Genomic DNA, 21,879 nt, shown 5'->3' with positions numbered 1-21,879 from the left:
CTTCAGTTACTTTCTCTAGAGCTCCTTAATAGCCAGCATATTTCCCTTCTGCTTAAAAGAATTTGCTTTCATACCTTGAATTGGGGATCCTTTTCTTTATCCTCAATTTTTTCATTTCAATGTGCAGTAAGATTAGTACTAGACTCCTTTCAAACCATTCTTTTCCTTGTAAACTCAATTTTTTTGTTTCAATGTGCACTAAGGAATTGGGGTTTTCTTCTGCAGGTTGATTGCTGCCTTGTCAAGAGATCTTCTGGAGAAATTCCCCCAGTGAGTTTTTTCTTGTTGTGGATTTATATTATATTTGATTTAAGTCTGTTGAGCACCATGTTTCAGTAATTTCCGCTCTTTGAATTTACTTTTGGTTGGTGTTAAGGGCTTCGATTTTCCCCGGTGATGTGATGATATGAATACAATGTTTAAACTATAGTTCTATGCGACTCCGTTGGAGTTGTTGCTTACAGTAAAGCCAGATATGGGTTTTGTCTTTGTAATGTATTCTTGTGCATTTTGAAAATCTTCAGGTTTCTACAGAGGGTAGCTGATGCTCTAGCATATCTTCTCAAAAGTGGAGCTGACAGAGAACCAGAGATAATTGAACAGGTATTTGCTAGAATGATCTTTGAAGATTATTAATTTTTACCTTAATATTATTGCTGTGGATTTTGTTTTGGTACTGAAAAATTGAGTTTTGTGGTGCAGATTTTCACATCATGGTCGCATATCATGATGTATTTGCAGAAATATCTTGTAAGAGATGTTGTCCATGTTCTCAGGTACGTAAATGCCTCTTTGATTGTCCTTATTTATTGGACAACTAGCCAGTAGTGCGCGCGCAACTTAGGCACATTCAAATAACCTCTAGATCTATGCTGGCCCATTCAAGTAATTAGTGCGTATTTTTACAATTCAATTAGTATGGCGGACAAAATTTCAGAAGTTATTTAACATCTATATTTTACCATATACTTAACTATTCTGGAAGGGCATAGGCCCACTTCCAAACTCGTTCAAAAATGACAAACTTATTGTTCAATATAAGTATAGGTCTGTGTTCAATTAGAGGGGCGAAAAACATTTAGGATAGAATTTGAATCTACTGAGGATACATGATTGCAATAACAAGATCTGTGATACGAAATTCCAGCTCGTCATTCCTTTCCCCGAATTTGGTACTCTGCAACCAAGAATCGCATCCCATGATTATCAATTTAATGGTGACAGATATGAAAACTATTATGATTTTGATTTGGAATGCAATTTCATCGTTTGCATCTATTTCGGCTCGGTTGTGGGCTGCCTGACTACCAAAAACTATTATAACTGCTGACTATGAGGATCTGAAAAATAAAGATATAAAACTCTTAAATTCCAATGATTTGGAAGTCAATAAAACTTCTATCTACATGACTTCTTGATTCTCCTGCGCCTTTCACGAATTGGGAAAGTTGGGATGGGGATGCTGACAGCAAAGGCAACCAAGTTAAAATAGGACTCATTACATCCAATTATTAGAATACCCTTCCTAAGGTTTGCATTTGTATCATTAGTTAACACATAGAACGGCACCATTTTAATAGTTTTGCGTAGGGCTAAGGGGTAATTTCATGGTGACAAAAAATTGAGGATGAAATGTATACATATATATATATATGTATATATAGTAGATATGCAAAACAATGTGAATTATTGGTTCATTAAGTAGATCTATCACACACAACAGCCAATCAACAAAGCCAAAGGCTGAGAGAGTGTCTAATTGGATCCCTCCTGAAGGTGTAATCAAAATAAATGTCGACGGGTGATCGGATGGTAATCCGGGTAATGCAAGTATTGGGGGTCTTCCTCATGATAGCCCTAGCTTTTGGGTGGTGGTATTTGCACAGAAAATTGGTTGGGCTACGGCTTTTACGTTGATGTTATGGGTGATTCTCCAAGGTCTACGCTTAGTCGCCTAGCATGGGAATGCGACTATTTGTGTGTAGTTCTTGAGACAGATTCCCAAGAAGAGTTGGATTTATTGCATCAGTTGAATTCATACTCTCTGAACTTGAACTTGGGTCTACAAATTCGTGAGTATCTGCAAAAAGTTTGGGAGTGTGTTGTGAGTGGGATTGATCTTCAACTGATGAGCCTTCTAAGAAAGTGCAGAAGTTTCAAGGCTTCTAGCTATGGGTGCCCCGTAGTGGGGTAGATTTCTTTAAGTTTGTTTGGCCTTTTGACCTCTTTCATGACAAAGAAGATATCCCCTGAAAAAAGACCTAAATAACTCTTGGTGTGTTGAAAAAACATCTATAAGAAACAAGATGAACTTAGGATCATTATGTTTTTGACACTGTGGAAGTTGTAAACAACTAATCATTTTAAAGAAGATATCCCCTGAAAAAAGACCTAAATAGCTCTTGGTGTGTCGAAAAAACATCTATGAGAAACAAGATGAACTTAGGATCATTAAGTTTTTGACACGGTGGAAGTTGTAAACAACTAATCATTTTAAAGATTGTCAGTAAATTTTTTCTCGGTTGATATAGGAGTCTATGTAGCACGGACACGGATACAGACACGGGAATTCTTAAAAAATGGGGATACGGGTGGGGGACACGCCACGTGTATAAACATGTGTGTGTGTGTGTGTGTATGTATAAATATTTTTTTCCCATGTACAAAGCTATGCACTCTGTTTTTTTCTTGTAAGACTGTTATACTAACATGTACAGACACATATGTTAGATATACACATGTATATGTAAGACAAGACATATATACAGTCTCTATATATATATATATATATATATAGGGGCTGGTTCCCCGCACATAAAAGTTAACACAAAATTTGACACAAGTTTTGTGAGGGACCTATTTTGGAGTCCCACGCAAATTTGTGTTGGTTCCCCACACACAAGTTTTGTGAGGGACCCATTTTGGAGTCTCACGCAAATTTGTGTCAACTTTTGTGTGAGGCGAATTGGCCCTTATATATATATATACACACACGCGCGCGCGCGCGGTTTGTTTCAAATTAGGGGGTCCTCATTTTAGTTAAAATTCGGACCCCCCCTTTTCCCAATCGAATTTCGATGATCCAAGCCGCTCAATGTGTTCAGAATGCGATTTTAAGGGTATCCGTGAGAAATCAGCAAAAAAAAAAAGACTGGGAAGGACTTCATCCGAACAGTTCTGAACAATTTTTTATTGAACGGTTCAAATAAAAACTGCTCAAATCAAGCCCTTCCCGGTCATTTTTTTTTGCCAATTTCTCGCGGGTACCCTTAAAATCACATTCTGATCACATTGAGCGGCTCGGATCATCGAAATTCGATCGGAAAATGGGAGGAATGGGGAGGTTCGTATTTTAACCAAAATGAGGACCCCCTTATGGGAAACAGACTGATATATATATACACACACACAGTATACACACACAGTATACACACACAGTCTCATGCAGAGAGAGATGTTTTTTTATATGAAGTTTAATTTCATTATGACCCAAAAGTTTTGAGTAATAACATATTAACTTCAAAAAGATAAAAAAAATTACAGATTTGACCCCTGCTGTGTCCCCAGTCTTGTCCCTCGCTTGTCTCCTTTCAAAAATTCATAAAAATTAAGGGACACTCCACGTGGCGTGTCCCATATGAATTTGGGTGTGTCCCCGCAGTGTCCAATACGTGGATATAGCGACCTTTTGGAGTGTTGGTGCTTCATAGTATAGGAGTAACTAATCCCTATTTTGATCACGGCTGGTTATTGGCAAGAGAGAGCCTCCTAGACTTGATTGATCACCTTCTTGCTGATCCCTGAACAATTACCTGATCTCCTTCCCTTGTCAAAATATTTTGAATCCATTTCTTTGTTCTACCTTTGTTACTCTATTTTTTTTCCAAACTATATGAGTGACCTGTGACCCCCTTGCATCCTTTTATTGTGAGTATATTAAGTCCCAAACACAAGAAAGGGGGACACACCCAATTAATACTCATTGCATGGAATAGCTCCAGACTCCACCATAGTTCTAAGGTCACCGGGGATCTGTGCTCTCTTTATACTCTCTACAGGTAATACACCTGTGGAAGTAAAAGTATAGGTGTCGCTGCAAACATTTTTTGAAGCTTAGGTGACATATTTCACCCCAAATAATCTTATGAGGCTCAAATTTTGGAACCCTTTGATCATCAATAGCAGTGGTGTCATGTTTTGCTCATGGACACTTTACCTCTGTCATTGATATGATTGGGCCCTTCATGGAAGTATAATTCTCTTTGTATGATTATTGAGGTGTATGGAGACTTGTATGCATTAAGTTGTTGACATGTAATACTCTCTCTTTTGAAGGGTTTCAGCCAAATTAAGATACTATCCGAAGGATTATGTGCAAGAATTTATGGCAGAGGCAGTGTCATTCTTGTTGAGAAGTGCACTTACTCACGCCCCCGACCAGTTTATCAAGGGTATTTCTTATGTCATTTTGACCTATGTGGTTCATCAAAAACATTTGTATACAGCTTAATGTGATAAATTCTTCTTTGTAACTGTGATATCAACGCTTGTGTGCATTGCTTACTTTTTGGCAAGAATCTCTGGTTAATAGAGTCCTACCTGGACACCTGAGTGGATATTGGAAGCGGTTTAGGTAGAAGAGTTCTACGTTTTGAATTTTGGACTTGTCATGGGCCTTTGAAACAAGGGCGGCTCCACCTTATAGTTTGGGCTTCAAGCAAACCCCTTGGGTTCAAAAAATGCACTAGAATTTCATAATTTTTTACACATAATTTTATTTTTCTTTAGTATTGTCTCACTTAAATTTTTCGAGTATGTAGATAATATAGCTCAAGAACAAAATAAATTAGGCCCAATAAATTTTCAGCCAAAATAAATAGTTTAGTTTATAAAGAGCTTTGTATGCCAAATTTTTCTTAAGGTTTTTGTCATCGATGAACAAAAATCCTGGAGCCGCCCCTGCTTTGAAAGATGAAGTGATGGAAAATTTTATATACCCCTCTCCAGTTGTTGCAGTAGTTTGTGTTTGCCTAGTCAAGAGATTCTCAAATTTGAGTATTCTTAGCTTACAATGAAACTATTGCTGTTCTTTGGGGTGTTTGGGCACTTATCCATCTCTTTGAAAGTACTATAGACAATCCCAATTTACTTGTTCAGTACTCAAAGATCCTTTCTTTATGTTGCAATTACATTTAGGGGAGCCCTCTCCATCTTGCAGTATTTTGGTATCAATTTTGGGTTCTTCATGTCCCTCTTATCTGTGAGCCATCGGTTTCTTTTCTACAATAAGAATATTCTTTGACATCTTGTGGCATCTCTACATGAAAAAATGATCTCATAAAGGAACTCAATTTTGTTTGAAAGGGGTTGATTCCAAATTGTTGTGAGGAGACAGTTTTATCACACCATAGAGACTATAGTTTCCAACATAATAGGGAGAAATTCAGCGGAACGTCTTGTCATGAAAATTTGACGACAAAAGTTGGAGTTATTTGTTTGGAATTTGAACATTTCATGTTGATATTGCCTATGCGGCGTGGTTGCTAAGCAAGAGAAGTATGCCGGGTTTGTTATCTTTGGAACAAACCGTTGGAGTCATACAAATATGGAGATTAGAAGTCATGTAGAAGAATCAAACATAAACCACGACCTACATCTTATGCTCATTCCGAAGAATCGCAGAATAGAAGGCTACTCCTTTTGGCTTAACTAATAGAACATGAACAAAATCACACGAATAATCTAGTTTGTTATAGAAAAATAAAACTAAACCAGATCACCTTAATTCCAACTATCAAAAGCCAAAAAGGTTCTCGGAAATCATTCCATGCTTTGCATATTATGCGTTCCAAAATATTATGAAGTGGCCATTTTCTCTATTGTTTTGGTTTACTGCTCTGTGTTCTTATTCATCCTTGCATGCATGCTCACATTTGTCTGAATCACCATGCTCAGATATCCTGAATTAATAAACTCTGTAAAGTAGGTTGATTTGCAGATGGAAAGTAGTTTCAGTGATGTGACAAGCAATATCATGTAGTAATATCTGAGTTAAGCAGGTACTAGAAAAGTCATGGTTGAAGTTGCAAAGAAACCACTGGTGCATAGAAAATCTGGAGTTAGTGCTTTACTATGGTATGTTATGAGAGGAGTTTCATTAAAGTTGCATTCAAGAGCAGAGCAAGTATTACGGTTACTGATGGATGACTCAACACTTAATATTGGTGATAAGTTTGTCGAAGGTAAGCTTTTTTATCTAACACTTCTTCATACATGCTGTTATATTCTTATCTCGTTTATGTACTTCCGTTTGGGTACTTCCCTCAGTTTGTCCTTTGGGCTCATTTAGTTCCAACACAATCTGCTGTAATATGTTTCTTAATTTATTTATCATGATCATCAATGATTGATTTAATAACTTATTTATTATTTTGCGAGAGTTGTTTTCTAATTCAAACTCTAGTAATTGCTCATGTTTTAGTATGAACATCCTATCCTGTTATAAGACTCAAGTGATCTGAAGTGTCGTAACCAAGCAAAACCAAACTAAGCCTCATTTTGCATCTGTTTAGGATCAGCTTTATGAATCATTTTGTGCCATCCCGTTCTTTGGAAGGCTATATTTTCTATTAAATTTAGCAATTTGATTACCTGTCATTAACAAGCTACCCCTGCTAATTCATCGTTGTTTGCCTTTTCAATTCTGTGTCTTCTAGACTTATCACACATCTGCCTTAACATCCTACGTCAGATAAACTCATAAAGTTGATGCGTTGTCTCTTAGTTTCATAACATTATCTTGTATAGCATCATTTGGTTTGGAGCTGTTCTATAAGACTTGCATTTCAAGTTTGTTGATATGATCACATAATAAGCTAGGAGCAACCGTCCACTGAAGCAAACCTATTTGTTTTTATGGGTTACATCTATTAGGTAGCTTGATTTACATTGTTGGGGCCATGTCCTAACAGCTTAAGCTTTAGGAGCAATTGGTAACTAAATGTGGTATGAGAGCTCAAGTTGGGAGAGGTCTTGGGTTTAAAGTCTCTCTATTTGCATTTGTTTCCCGTTTGCATTATGTCTCTCCCGTTTGCATTGTTTCACATTATGCATGGATATTTGTATCTCAACGTGCAAGGTGGGGTTAAATGTGAGAGAGGGTGTTAGATAGCTTGATATACATTGTTGGGCCCATTCCCTAATAGCTTAAGCTTGGGGGACAATTGATAACTTAACAACATCGTCCTCCCTCTTTCCATCCCTAGAAATTATTGAATTTAAATAATGGAGATGTTTATTGAATTTAAATAATGGAGATGTCCACCTTTTGGTATCTTATTAGTTTGAATCTAATCTTCTTCTCGAGTAGTATTTCTGCTGTCACGAAGGTACTCCTCCTTATTTTAATTCCCTTTGAATCTAATGTGCCTCTTCTTTGTATGGCTCACTAACTTAATATTTGTGTAGTTGTTGCAGCTTTTGATATCTTTTTGATATTTATTTGAAGGCGCTAAATTACTCGTATTCGTCTCTTCAGGCATATTTCTTGCCATATGATTTTAGTTAATAGCCTTTGTTATTAACAAATAAACCCCCACCTCACTTAATCATTTCTTGCCTCAATAGGATGTCATATGGTGATCCTAATTTTTGGACCTTTTTCAACTTTTCTGTGTCCTTTTTACTTCAAGCTTTCCTGCGATATTTATAGTATTCTCTAATTTCACCAACACTATCGTGATCTCCTCCTCCTTAGCTCTCTGAATGTGACAAGAGGGTACCTACAAAATTGAAGAGAAAATTCTATGGAATTGCCATCAGACCAGCGATACTTTACGGGACAGAATGTTGGCCTATTAAGAAACAACATGTGAGTAAGATGAGTGTAGCGGAAATGAGAATGTTGAGGTGGATGTGTGGTAAGACTAGAAGAGACAGGATTAGAAATGAAACGGTTCGTGAGATGGTAGGTGTAGCACCTATAGAGGAGAAGTTGAGGGAAAATAGGCTAAGGTGGTTTGGGCATGTCTACCATAGATCAGGAGATGCAATAGTTAAGAGAGCGGATAAGACAGCTTTGGGTAGCAATGCTACGGGGAGGGGTAGACTTAAATTGACATTAGATGCCGTGGTGTGTAAAGATACGAGTATAATGGGTTTTTGTGAATACGTGGCCATTGACAGAGCTCAATGGAGGAAAAAGATTCATGTAGCCGATCCTAAGTGATTGGGATATAAGGCTCGGTTTGGTTTGGTTAGTTGCTCAAAGGAGAATTTTAACCATGAGATTCACATCCTTACAACACTCATAAGTTATCATTTTTAAGTAGTAGTTTTTTTTTCTCTCTTTTGGATTATGCAGTTAGCTAGCAAAATCTTGTTTATTTCAATAAAGAAAATCATTTTTCCCTTGCTTTTTCTAACATTTGTATTCTGTAGCGTTTACTATTGAAATATCTAGTGTTTGGGTTTATGATATCTTTCTTGGTTCTATATTGCCCTCCCCTTAAATGTACACATCTGGTACTATTTGTGTATGTGATGTTATGCTCCCTTCAAGTATTAACTTCTACAATTTTTATGTGTTAAGCAGTCTGTGTTTTTGAACACTTTTAGCCCCGTTCGTTTTGGAATTTTGGATTTGGATTTATAGGTAATGAGTGTAGAGAGAAATAGAGTAATGATTAGAAATAGGGATAATGATTGGAGAGAGAGAGAGAGAGAGAGAGAGAGAGAGAGAGAGAGAGAGAGAGAGAGAGAAATGAGAGTAATGATTGGAGAGAAATAGGATAATGATTAGAATTCAAAATCCAAAACCCCAAAACGATCGGGGTTAAAGATTTGACTTTTACAAGACCAACGTTTGATATCATTGTTTTACTCCGTTTTAGTTTCTGGTAGAACAAATAACGGTGCCTATCCCTATGTCTATCATTATTTGAGAACTGATTATTGTGGCGTGCTTTTGTTTGTTATTTCAGTTCTGGTCCTTTGTTTTTTCCCTTGCTCTTTTTGTTTTGTTGTGTTGTTTCTTGGTGCTTGGTTCTGTTGGTTGCCTTTCTCCCCCTTCTCTTTTGATGAGCACAAGTGTATGAATTATAGTAGCTAAGGGTATCAAGGGAATGCTATCCAAGTACAAAGAGAAACAAAACTGAACCATTACTAGAGATGGCCAAAAATAAAAGAGGCCCATCCAGACTGCACTTGCGATGTATATAGACAATCCAGATAAGAATCTAATTGGTGTAAACTTTCCCCTTCTCCCAACTATAAAGAAAAGGAAAAAAATGAGTCTCGTTATTATGGATTCTTTTAGATCCTGGAAAGTTTCTCTCTTTTTGGCTGTCGATGTCATCCACATAGCTAAGGCAAAGAGGAGAACTCATTTTAGCCTTCCTCCCACACTAGATGATCAGGTTAATGGTCAGCTGAGGCTGGCCAGTGCGTATGAATTTATATCACCTTCCAACGTAATTTGTCCTGGTGGACACTGTGAACGGAAGTTCTACTGTAGTCTGCTGTAATAGTTTGATTTCCCCTTTCTAGGTCAACAATTTCATGGATTCTGCAAAATAGTAAACTTAATCGATTCTGATCTCTCTCTCTCTCTCTCTCTCTCTCCCCCCATGACTCCATGTGTTTTGTGTGTGTGCAGGCTCACAGTCTGTGCTTGAAGTTGTTACTATAGCCTTTCAAAGGTTATGTGAGGAACTTGAGCCTACGGAATTGAAGTTGTTGTGGCGTTGTTTATTTGAAGAAATAAAAGATGCTGTATCTAGTGGAGGATCATTGCACCTCTGTCGCCTGTTGTCCCTTCTGATTTCTACCGCTCATAAGGATTACATCCAGAAACTTTGTGGTTGGCTTTAAACTATTCTTTTTTGTTTCTACTTTTTTATGCTTTTTTTATATGTAGCCAAGCTCTATTACACTGACAATCAACTGTTCATCTTTTTGTACAGATTACCAACTTATGCTTGAAGTTGTTGACTTGATTATGCAGAAGTTTGTGTTGCCTTCGGGAATAGTATATACAGAGGACCAATCTTCTGAAGTTGTTGATAAGCTTTTGCAATTGATGCTTTGCATTGTTGATGGGCTCCGTTTAGCTGATAATGGGTCAGTTATGTCTCATGTTTCTTTGCAATGGACTCCTGTGTTTAAGTTGAAGAATTCAAGGTACTGCTTTTCTAATGGTTGAAATGGTTTTCTTTTTGTTCTGTGGCGCTCCCTTCCCTCTTTTATTTTTTTCTCTTCTGTTTTGACATGTACATGACATGGTTTCTTTTCAGTTTGCTGACTTTTATCAAACAATTGCTCCTGAAGGATCCTCGCATAGTCTATGCCTTCAGAAGGAATATTTTGAGGTAATACTTGTATTACCGATGCAAATTACCCAATGCTTGTCTCATTTGCTTTCCTGATACTATTGTGTTTGGCTTCTCTAATTGGATTCCAGTGCGTTGAGTGACTTAATAGAAACTTCGGAGGAAGTAATTCTTTTGCTACTTATCTTTTCGGAAAGAATAGAAGTTCATGTTCAAAGCTCCGACTTGTTAGATGGAACATCCAGTCAACAGGTTTCAAGGATTTGCACTTACCTGCAGAATGCTATTGGGCACTGGATTGGGGTTATCAATCAAATTGTGCATGGCGATCCATCATCCATTCAACTTCCAGAGACTGCATTGGCTTTGCTATGGGGAATCATTAGTTGCTATCCTTTTATGAGCCAAGCAAACTCATCCTTGTTACTTGATTTTGTGGATGCCCTCGATCAGCTTCTGGTGATTGAATATGGTATGGCATTCATCCTATTTCACCATGACATGACATAACTATCTATGTAGATTTTGACTGTAACGTGGTTTGCTAACGCCATTCCCCAGAGCTTGGAATTAATTAGTACAGTGGAGTTCTTACGGTACCTCAGTTGCCATGAATGGATTTCTGCTGGAATCACAGGCCTTTGTTGGACATTAAATCTCCCTTCTGTTTGTTTCTGATCACCTGAAAGAATTTGGTAAAATACAAAAAAGCTGTTTTTGTTTTGTTTCAAATCGTTTGTCTTCGATTTTAGAATTTTCTAATTTAAGATTTGGTTTTTGCTCCAAATAGTATTCAACATTTAATTTTATTGTTTCTAATTGGGATTTCTGCAATTTAGTTGTACCGGCTCTTAGTCATATTTTGGTCATTACTGGTAATTACGTACTTGTATTTTAGACAATATTGCAGGGTTTCATAAACACGCTTGGCAAAGCCTAATTGGTGCTGCATTGAGTTCCTTCAACAAACTGAGTTCTGGTAACCTCAATAGAGAAGTAGTGAGCACATTTTTGCAAGTTGCTGCAAGATACAAGTCATCATCACAAATATTATCAGCTGTAGCCGACTTTTTGGATTCCATGGATCGGTACGTTTTTGTCAAAATCATGGTTAAGGTTGTTGAACCTTTTGTGCTGTTTATATATTGTTCAACAGAAAAAAGAGAGGAACAAAGTGATCTATCTAACCTTCTTCTAATCATGCAAAATTAAGGCCTACTTTTCAAGAAGGAACCAGCAGTGTTGTATTGCATTCAGAACTTAAAGCCACAAAGGCTAAAGAATCATTGGCTTTATTTGCTGAAAATTTGTGGCACTCAGACAAAGTGATCCGTGTTTCGACTCTAAGAATATTATGTCATTATCAACTTCTAAGTTGTGAGCATTCTTCTAAAGATGAGCCTGCTGAGATAGGAATGAAGACTGAAGTTTCTGAATCTTGCCTTGCCGATAACCAGGGCTGCAATGTATGTATTTCTTTCCCTTGTTACGGTCTTTTTCTCCTCATGTAGTGTGATAGTTGGAGAATTGGAGGTTGACTCGTTCAAATATCAGGTTCTTCAGCTCCTCCTCTCAATTCAGGATACACCTCTTTCAATTACTACCAGCAGGAAAGTTATCCTATTGATTTCAAGAATACAGATGGGCCTCTCTGGTGCGAGGATAGCTGGAATGTATATGCCCTCTGTTTTGTGTGGCGTAATTGGTATCTTCCATAACCGGTTTAGCTATCTTTGGGACCCAGCATCGGATTGCATTGCAGTCTTAATTAGCAAGTATTTTGACATGACATGGGATATATTTGTTCAGTATCTTGAACAATGTGAATCTAATTTTCTTGCATCTCATGATCAATCTGACAGAAGCAGAAGTGCGTCTAGTAGCAAGTCAAGTGGTATGTCATATGCATCTTTTCCTGTGGCTCTGTCCACCAAGTCATTTTATATCCATGCATGTTACTAGAAACTAATGGGATTTGCTACTTATTTATTTAGTTTATATGTTTCAGAAGTCTTTAATACCTGGTTTTTTCTTTTCAGATTTAGTTCAACGGTTCGATTTGTTCGTGTCGCCTGCATCTGATAACACACCTTGCACAACAGTTCTGACCTTGTTGATCCAGTCTTTACAAAAAGTTCCAACTGTCGCAGAATCTCGGTCTCAGCAAATTGTTCCTTTGTTCCTTAAGTTTATCGGGTACAATGTCAGTGATGTTGTCAGGTAATTATTTTCTAGGTATTGCGTGCCTCTGATAGGTTGTAGTAATATTTTACTCCAAAATCTAAATTTATGCAGTTTCTACCGTATTCTTGTGATATAAATTGGGTTGTCTTTTTGTAATTATACAGTGTGGGATCATTCAACACACAGGCGGTTAAAGGCAAGGAATGGAAGAATGTCCTTAAAGAGTGGTTAACCTTGTTGAAATTGATGCGAAATCCCAGGTCTTTCTACAGGAGTCAATTTCTTAAGGAAGTTCTGCAATATAGGTTGGTAAAGTTTTGGTGTTACATTCTTTTAGCTCGTCTAAGTACCTTCTTTCTTTTATATATTTTTTCAAGCTGTAACACGGACCCAAGTTTGAGTATTGGGTATGCTTGCTACACCTGAAGGTTGGCTATGGATTTAAATCTTCTGTATTTTGCACTATATTCTAGCATAAGATATTATTATTTAGAAGGGATTTCTGGTCCCAGAATGTGAAAGGCTAGAAAATTTCTTTACGGTCAATTTTGGCTTTGTGGATCTTAGAAAGTTAGAGGAACAATTGTCCAATTTGGGAATAGGGGTAGGAGTCATACGACTAGTATCTATAACCTTGCCCTCGTCATATCCAGCAGGCCCAGGTCAACTGGGCGATAAAAGAGTTCATGTAACACTGATTTTGAGATGTGTCAGGCCAAAATTGTAAAATTCAACTTCTAAGTTGGTTATCTTTTTTCAGGCTGCTCGAGGAAAATGATGCTGAGATACAGATGGAGGTTCTTGATTGCCTGTTAAATTGGAAAGACGATTTCTTAGTTCCCTACGATCAGCATCTGAAAAATCTGATCAGTTCAAAGAGTTTGCGAGAGGAACTAACAACATGGAGCTTGTCAAAAGAATCTAATCTTATTGAGCAACGCCATAGAAGTTATCTGTTACCTTTAGTTACCCGAGTTTTGATACCAAAAGTCAGGAAGCTGAAAACACTCGCCTCTCGAAAGGTAGTTCTATTTGATATTTCGATATTTCACTATTGGGGTTTTTCCATGACATTTCCTCTTCTTTTCCCCATTTTTTTGCATTGCATGATGTGTTTATTTATCTACTGTTTTCAGCATACAAGTGTTCATCATCGGAAGGCGGTTCTTGGATTTGTAGCTCAACTTGATGTCGATGAGCTTCGACTTTTCTTTGCCCTGTTAATAAAGCCATTGCTAAGCATTTCACAAGGATTAGATGGGAATCATGGGATGAGTAAATGGTTCTGGAGTTCACCTGAACAGTCTAAGGATGAATTTGACTCATTTATGTTTTTGAAGTACTTCACTGTGGACAACATAATGGCCCTTTCTTGGAAGAAGAGATACGCTTTTTTGCATGTAATAGAAGATATTCTTGGTGTTTTTGATGAATTGCATGTGAAACCATACCTTGACCTGTTAATGGGATGTGTTGTCGGCATACTGCGGAGCTGCACATCAATCATTGACAGCGGTTTATTGGTGCTGGAAACACATTCTAGCTTACTAACGATGCACGAGAAAGGTGGTGGAGCAGCAAATCAAATCACGGTAATATGTAACCTCCATATTTCTACTTTCTCTAGGTTTCTTAAGTGTTGTCATTTGATTTTCAGATCACAGTAACCTGTATATTCCCATTCGATATATGTTCTGTCATCCGTGACATTTGATTTGCTGACGTGCTTGGGTTTGAGAGTGACTTTGCTGTTATTATTGCCACTGCTAAGCTGGTGCTTTTTGACCGCTTAGATGAACAGAATGGCTTGATTGCCTAGACATACAAAACTAGATCTTTAGTCTCGTAAACACTGTTGTGAATTCTTTTGTTTAGTTTTGACATGCAAAATAGTGATATTTTTTTTACCCTCGTGTCATATGTTGTACTCTTAACTACCTAGAAATAAGTGTACATGTGTCGTTTTCGTGAACTCGTACAAGTTACAACTTTTCAACTGGACAAAGACAGAAAGTAAATCATGGCAACTTCCTGAAGAAAGATTCATACTGTATGCAGACTAGCACAGCAATAAAGCAGTTCAAGGAGCTGAGATCTTTATGCCTCAAGGTCATATCTTTGGTTCTGAAAAAATACAAGGACCATGAGTTTGGTTGTGAATTTTGGGACCTTTTCTTCAAGTCAGTGAAACCATTGATAGATGGTTTCAAGCAAGAAGGCGCTAGTAGTGAGAAGCCAAGTTCATTGTTTTCTTGCTTTCTTACCATGAGTGGAGACTACAAGCTCATATCATTACTTTATAGAGAGAAAAGCCTTGTCCCAGATATTTTTTCAATTCTTACGGTTCCAACAGCTTCTGAAGCCATTTTATCGTGCGTTCTTAAGTTTGTTGAGAACCTATTGAATCTTGATAGTGAACTCGATGGTGAAGACAATGCTGCGAAGAGAATACTACTTCCTAACCTCGATGCACTTATCAATGGCTTGCATTGTCTTTTCAAGTTCAACAATGCGGCAAGGAGGTATGACTGGTGCCCTTTATATGCTTGCATGCTTATTTACATTCTGTGTTTTGCAAGTGCATTGCCTTCTACATTTTATGGCCTCCTTTCATTTTGTTGGATTGCTGACATGGGGTACTTTGGCAAATCTGTTTGAATAGTATATTTTATGTGGTGAAAATTTCACTTCTCATCTCTCCCTTTCAAACTCTCCTCCTCTCTAGAATACAAACAGTTGCCTAGGGTATCAGCCGGGGGGAAGCCGCCGCCACCCCCCCCCCCCCCCCCCCCCCCGGGGCATCTCCTTCTACCGCCACTCCTCCTTCCCCTTTCTTCTCTTCTTCCTTTCTCCTTTTTCTTCTCTCCCTTCTCTTTTTCATTTCTCTTCTTTCTCCCTTCTCCTCTTCCGGTTTGGGCCTAATGGCGTGGGGCGGCCAGAGGTGGGTTTCTCCTCCGTTTTCCCTCTTTCCTTTTCTTTCCCCATTTCTCTTCCTCCTCTCTCCTTCTCTTTCTCGACTCCGGCACTCTCTGATCCCCCTCCCCTTTTCCCCTTTTCGTTTATGTTTTCGTACTCCGGATACGGCGTGCTTGCACCGCTATCGGTTGTCATTGTTGGGTGCACTTGGTTTTGGGCTTAACTAGGTGGTCCGGGCCGCTGCGGATGGTTGTTAATGGCGGTTTATCATTGGTTCTTCTAGGTGTTGTTAGTTTGGATCTTCTCTGCGTCTCCGGCGAGTGGCGTTTGCTGGTTGGTGGCTGCGGTGAAGGCTCTAGATGAGGTGGTTCTGGGGTGGGTGGCGGTCTTTAGGGGCTACGGCCGGTGGTTGGTGCTGTGCAGGGTTTGAGGCTTAGGGTTTTTCTTTTTGGGTTTGGGGTGGCCCATAGGTGTTTTGTTTTTGCTTGGCCCATTGGCTGTTAGCTTGTTAGGGTTTTGCCCTCTTAGGTGTTTCGGGTTTGGCCCGTGGGTGTTTGGGCTTTGTTCCTTTTGCTGTTTTTATTCAACTGTTGGTTGGATTCCCCTCCCCTCTCCCCAACCTGCTGCACCCTTTGTCAAGTTTCCTTAATAAAATTTTATAGCCGATCAAAAAAAAAAAAAAATCCCTTCTCACGCATGTCAATGCTCTCTTACATAGATGGCATACGCAATACCAAACTTATACCATGACTGCATTATTTTAATTCTTAATTAGTACGTTTGGATAATTTGTTGTCCTTAATTTGGTGCAAACCAAAATAGCCATTAAAATTATTAGAGAGAGCAACTCCCAAAAGGGACACAAAAGAGCTCTAGCTCTTGATATTCTTTCTTCAAAATGATAATTCTCCTAAATGAAGTACTCAAACACCTATATATAGACCCATTACTACTAATAACACAAAATGACATTAGTACCCTAAATGGATACTAAATCATAATTATGGAAAGAACCACCATACACACTTGAGTTTTGAAGCTTGGATGCTCCATGGCATAGTGATAACTGATATACGCGTTGCAATAACTTCATGGTCACGTTCTTAAGTTTAACTACCTATGGAGGGCATTACTGTCCAATGGTGCCACATTATGCTGGCATAGCGACCGTGTAATGCCCTGGATTTACAAATGTTAAAGAGTAGTAGTAATAGTTTTATTTACATTTTTTATCGGCTTAATTGCAAGAACACCCCCTAAACTATCACTTTTTGGCAACTTCACCCCCTTAAGTTTAAATTCGAGCAACTTCACCCCCTCCCCCATTTCCGTCCAATTCTTGGACGAACTGAAATAAAAAGACCAACATACCCCTCAGGTTTAAAAAAAAACACATGGTTTATAATTGGAAGAAAACAACGATTGATCACTCCCACCACCTTTTCATCTCTGTCTCTCTCTCTCTCTCGCTCTCTTCGTCATGGTCGAGGTCGACCGAGACCCTATAACCGATCTCCCCATCTCCCACCTCCCATCTCCAATCGAGGAGAGGCGTAGAGGAGAGAGAGATCGTGTACTGCAGAGCGGGGGGGGGTGTCTATAAAGGGCATTTTGGTATGTTAAATTACTTTTCCATCCAATTTTATAATTTTCCATCCAAATCCCTAACTGAATTGGATGGAAAATGGGGGAGGGGGTGAAGTTGCTCGAATTTGATAGTTAGGGGGGTGAAGTTGCTCGAATTTAAACTTAAGGGGTGAAGTTGCCAAAAAGTGATAGTTTAGGGCGTGTTCTTGCAATTAAGCCTTTTTTATCTGCTCAGTACACTATATTCCATGAAGTACAAGCAAATTACAGTCAATTCATCTATTACAAAGAATTATCAAACCTCAATTACTCAGCCAAATATCATTGACAACTCTAGCGGCGTCTCCCAAGATCTCAAGGTTATTGTATTCCTAAGTTCTTATACCAACTTTATAAGACGCTGTAAAGTAGAATGTACTTGTTTATGTACATTTTGTAAAGGCTTTAAAATATTTGATCTTTTGAAAGCCTTTCTTTTTCCTTCCCTTTTTCTTTTTCAAAGCCCCAAGCTTTCGAACCTACAAACTGTAAAATTTGTTGGTAAATGTGTTCCTATTTTGATAGACGTGAAAGGGCATTAAGGGAAAACCACCCAAGTCCAATAATTTAGTATCATAAATGACTGTCTCTAAGTTTCTTATTTTTTTTTTGAAGTTTTCAATGTAATCAAGAGACATCGAGTAAATAAAAAATAAAACAAACAGTGTGAGAATAAAATAAGTTCATGGCCCCTCGTGTTAGCTCTTAAATCTTAATATATTCACCACAAAATAGATAGATCACAAAGCTCCAAAAACAAACAGTGCGAGAATAGTCATGCAGAAATGTTGGCCTTTTTTGTTCTCTTCCAAGGAACCATGAGGCACATGGGGTTGCTCTGGAAGCCTTCCTCGTCGTCCTCAAATGAGAATTGTGAACCCAATCTTGGATTAAGTATACGAGAGAAGTAGATACATCATAAACTCCCTCTAAAAATTACAAGCAACACGCTCGAGTATCTAGGTATTTCAGAACGAGTTAATAGATGATTGAAGATTGATGGACTCTATCATTTCACATGCAACTTCTGCTAGGCAAAATTGTTGGGAAGGTAAGGACTTGCGAATGGGAGCTTTTGTTGTTGAGGCTGGTGAATAGGCGTGAAGGCATGGGAAACTTTGGTGTTGCATTAATTGGAGTATTGGCAGCTCGAAATCAGGTGTTAGGGTGAATATTGGGGAGTGGGTTTTAGGCTAAGAAGCACGGATTTGGATACGGGACACGGATACGACATAGATATATGGACACGGGATTTTCCAAAATATAGGACACATACACGTTGGGGGATACATTACATACATAATTAATAATTATTTATATATGTGTACATAAAAAATTCATATAGTACGTAAAGATATTATTTTTCCCACATTAAAGATAAAAAATTCCAATGAACAAATGAGAGTAGAAAATTGCATCTTTTTCATAACATATATTATAGCTTTCGTGTTTTTTAATTTTATCTAGAGTATTTAACCCTTTTCATCCTTAAGTTATTTAATATTAGGCTTTAATTCAGTTCACATTTCAAATATTACAAATTTTAAGATTTAAAAATCACATTACAACCCAAAATGTGTCCAATACATGTCGGGTACGTGTCCAAAATGTGTCCGACTTAGATAAATAATTAAATATTCGGACACATTTTCATGTGTCAGACGTGTTGGGAACGTGTCCGCATCCAACACATCTGGGATACGGATACGAAAGGCCAGAGACGTGTCTGTGCTTCTTAGGTTCTAGGTTATGTTGACTTTAGGATTTTGGTGTTTGTTTTTTAGTTTGTTGGTTTCTTGCCAACTTTTTAGGTTTTCCTTCTCTACTCTCTCTTGTAATGTTTATTGTTATAATGAAATATTACTTTCCTATCAAAAAAGAAAAGAAAAGAAAAGAAACCTTCTAAACTAAGAGGCTTTTGGTGGGGATGTCCTTTACCAAATTGGCATCTGAAAGGAAACGCCATCACTTGTATCACAAACAAATGAATAAGAAATTAGCATTAACTTTTACACCCTTTCCAATGATGTTGGGTCAAGGGGATAAGAGAAGTGAGTCTTGAAAGTGGATGAGTGATCATCCCTTTCTTTAAAGTCAGCTAATGAAACCAACCTTGGAATCCAGCTGTAAGTCAAGTTCAAAATCTCTCTTCCTTTCGGTAAGCTTAGTACTTGAGGGAGGATCAGAGAATCCACCCTTTACGTTATGGCTAGTGGCATCTCTTAGTGTATCGGCTTTATCTAGCGAGTGGGCTCCTTCTTTCTTTCTTGAAGGCCTACCCCTTCCCGTTTGGGGTACAAGTACTCTGATTGAGTGAGACAGCAAGATTTCTATGTTATTTCATCGTTCCCATTTTGAGCCATCCCTCATATAAAGATGCTCCAACAAATCATCAAGTTTTTCTGATTCTTAATACTGAAAAGCTCTAAGAAAAGAAAGCTCTCGAACCAGTAAGGAGCTTGAGAAGCACAAGAATCGCCTGCTCCACTTATGGTTACTTAAATACTAATGCTGACTTTTTATACGGGTTTGGTGGACATTGTTCGTGAATAATTAGTTATATTCAAGAAAAATTATAATTTCTCTTTACCAAAACTTAAATTATCAAATACGTTCAGAGTACACTATAATGCATTGACACTGGTATGTGTCATACCCATAACGAAAACGTTACAAGCTGGTATGAGATTGAGAACTTTGGATGAACAGTTCTTCCAAGAACTTCTGGAAATAGAATAAAAGTACACCCTGGTTAGGGGGTGGAATTCTAAACTTCGGTAAGAGTTTCTGCACTCTGCAGGGATACCTTGGAGATGTTATAATGCAATAAGGTGAGTCTGGAGTGCATCTGGGTCAAAGTTATGGATAGTTTTCTATGGGTTTCCAAATTTAGCTGTTGCACTTGGTTATGGTTCGGTAACATTCGGTATCTTTTACTTCTAGTTTGGATCCATATTACAACAAATGTAGGTGCCATCGTGTTTTAAATGATTTGGCCCATCCAAACATGACATACATGGAAACACTTACCATTTCTTGTCTCGCGGTCGTTTTATGATGCAAGGACAATTTTTTTTTCCTTTTTGTTTATGCTTCCTCACTCAATTATTCATTATTTTGTTTTTTGCCTGCAAATCAATGTATAGTAGCTCTATTTATGCTGTCGATACTTTCTTGAATTAACCACCTTGAGTGACCACGTTTGTGTACTAGGAAATTGGTGAAATGTCCTGGGGAAAGAGAGCTCTGTATTTTCAATTTATTGTCCAAGTATATCAAGGATCCTTCAGCAGCGAGTAAATTTGTTGATATCATGCTCCCTTTGCTAACAAAGGAAGTTCAAAGTTCTGGTTAGTATACTATCAGTATTAATCTCGTCCTCTCTTGTGTGCTTGTTGGCCTTATCAAGCTCTTTTTTTTCCCAGCATGAGAACTCGCTATTTTCTTTTGCAGATGCATGTGTGGAAGCTTTGCATGTCATTCAACAAATGATACCAGTATTAGGAAGTGAAAGTACAACAGAAATTCTTAATGCAGTTTCTCCACTTCTTATTTCTGTTAGTCTGGATCTAAGGATGTCTGTTTGTGATCTTCTTGATGCTCTTGCTGGAACTGATTCTTCCCTTATTGCTGTGGTAAACCAGATCACGTGTTTATTTTCTTTCAGCATGGTTGGAGCCTAGAGGAGCTTCTATCTCCCATTTTAGCTAATCTTCTTGTCTTACTTTCAATTGGGATGCAGGCGAAACTTGTTCGTGAACTAAATTCAACTTCTGCTATGGAAATGGGCGGGCTTGACTACGACAGTGTTATTGGTGCTTATGAAAAGATCAGCAAAGACTTCTTTTACACAGTTAAAGAGAAGCATGCAATAGTCATTTTGTCTCATGCAGTGCACGACATGTCATCAGAAGAATTGATTTTGAGGCAAAGTGCATTTAGATTATTACTTTCGTATATTGAATTCTCTGCTGAACTTCTTGAACGAGAGATGAAATCTGATGATCGAAGCTGGTCTGAGTCATGCATCCATCAGATAATCAACAAGTTCTTTTTCAAACATATGGGAGATGCAATGAACAAAGAAGCTTCTACTCATAAGGTATCTATTTAACCATCCTCACTTTTTTTTGCTCTGTCTGGTTTGCTTATGTCTGGTTTCGTTGTGTTTTCCTATTCGGAACTTGATTTTTGTTATGTAATTGGATGTGATTATGGTATGTAACCTGAATTCAAATAGCAAAAGAAATGCAAGGAAGTCATGCACACCCCTTCTAGTTGCACATATAACCTGAATTCACAGAGTGAAGGTTACAATGAGGCAACAAAGCCTTGCACGCCCTTTATTTGGTTTCTCACGTACACAAGAGTATTATGTATAGATTTCACATGTCCATCTTAGATGGGGTTGGTTTCAGGTATGGATTGAGTTACTGCGGGAGATGGTCTTGAAGCTTTCGATGGTGCCAAGCTTAAAATCCTTGAAGGTTTTGTGCAGTGAAGATGCAGAACAAGATTTCTTTAACAATATTCTGCACTTACAGGTACTATCTTTGAGTAATTCCGTACAAACTGTTAATATATTGATGAGGAAATTTTCTTCTCCTCAGTTTTCGTTTGCAAAAATGAGGTTGTCATACCTGTTTGGAGGAAATTGATTGCTATTCCCTACAAGAATACTGAAATATGTTGACCCTACTTTTCTGTTGTAGTCTTTAAGGTTGAGCGAATACTAATTTTTCAAGGTTTTGTGACACAACCCCAAGGCCTTCCAAATTTTGCATCGGAAGAAACAGGCTGTTAAATCTCTGTGAACTATTTCTAT

General features: G+C 38.0%; 1 protein-coding gene across 3 annotated transcripts in view; it reads left to right on the top strand.

The window, feature by feature from the left end:
* Nucleotides 1–21,879, top strand: part of LOC131299427 (uncharacterized) — a 40,401-nt gene that overhangs the window by 6,701 nt on the left and 11,821 nt on the right. The window contains exons 4-24 of one of the 3 annotated variants that reach the window (XM_058324971.1): nucleotides 226–270; nucleotides 525–603; nucleotides 703–776; nucleotides 4,336–4,451; nucleotides 6,060–6,242; nucleotides 9,656–9,859; nucleotides 9,963–10,179; nucleotides 10,293–10,367; nucleotides 10,460–10,800; nucleotides 11,227–11,416; nucleotides 11,542–11,794; nucleotides 11,883–12,222; nucleotides 12,368–12,548; nucleotides 12,677–12,817; nucleotides 13,273–13,534; nucleotides 13,649–14,104; nucleotides 14,571–15,034; nucleotides 20,268–20,404; nucleotides 20,508–20,689; nucleotides 20,797–21,156; nucleotides 21,473–21,598. In XM_058324971.1, coding sequence (XP_058180954.1) covers nucleotides 226–270; nucleotides 525–603; nucleotides 703–776; nucleotides 4,336–4,451; nucleotides 6,060–6,242; nucleotides 9,656–9,859; nucleotides 9,963–10,179; nucleotides 10,293–10,367; nucleotides 10,460–10,800; nucleotides 11,227–11,416; nucleotides 11,542–11,794; nucleotides 11,883–12,222; nucleotides 12,368–12,548; nucleotides 12,677–12,817; nucleotides 13,273–13,534; nucleotides 13,649–14,104; nucleotides 14,571–15,034; nucleotides 20,268–20,404; nucleotides 20,508–20,689; nucleotides 20,797–21,156; nucleotides 21,473–21,598 — 4,426 coding nt within the window. Of the gene's footprint in view, nucleotides 1–225; nucleotides 271–524; nucleotides 604–702; nucleotides 777–4,335; nucleotides 4,452–6,059; nucleotides 6,243–9,655; nucleotides 9,860–9,962; nucleotides 10,180–10,292; nucleotides 10,368–10,459; nucleotides 10,801–11,226; nucleotides 11,417–11,541; nucleotides 11,795–11,882; nucleotides 12,223–12,367; nucleotides 12,549–12,676; nucleotides 12,818–13,272; nucleotides 13,535–13,648; nucleotides 14,105–14,522; nucleotides 15,035–20,267; nucleotides 20,405–20,507; nucleotides 20,690–20,796; nucleotides 21,157–21,472; nucleotides 21,599–21,879 lie in introns of all 3 variants that reach the window. The other 2 variants (XM_058324970.1, XM_058324969.1) reach the window with 2 other exon arrangements.

Source organism: Rhododendron vialii, chromosome 9a (genome assembly GCF_030253575.1).
Source record: "Rhododendron vialii isolate Sample 1 chromosome 9a, ASM3025357v1".
In the NCBI taxonomy this organism is placed as follows: Eukaryota; Viridiplantae; Streptophyta; class Magnoliopsida; order Ericales; family Ericaceae; genus Rhododendron; species Rhododendron vialii.
Note: the sequence above shows the minus strand (reverse complement) of the source record. Positions and strands in the feature narration are given on the sequence as shown.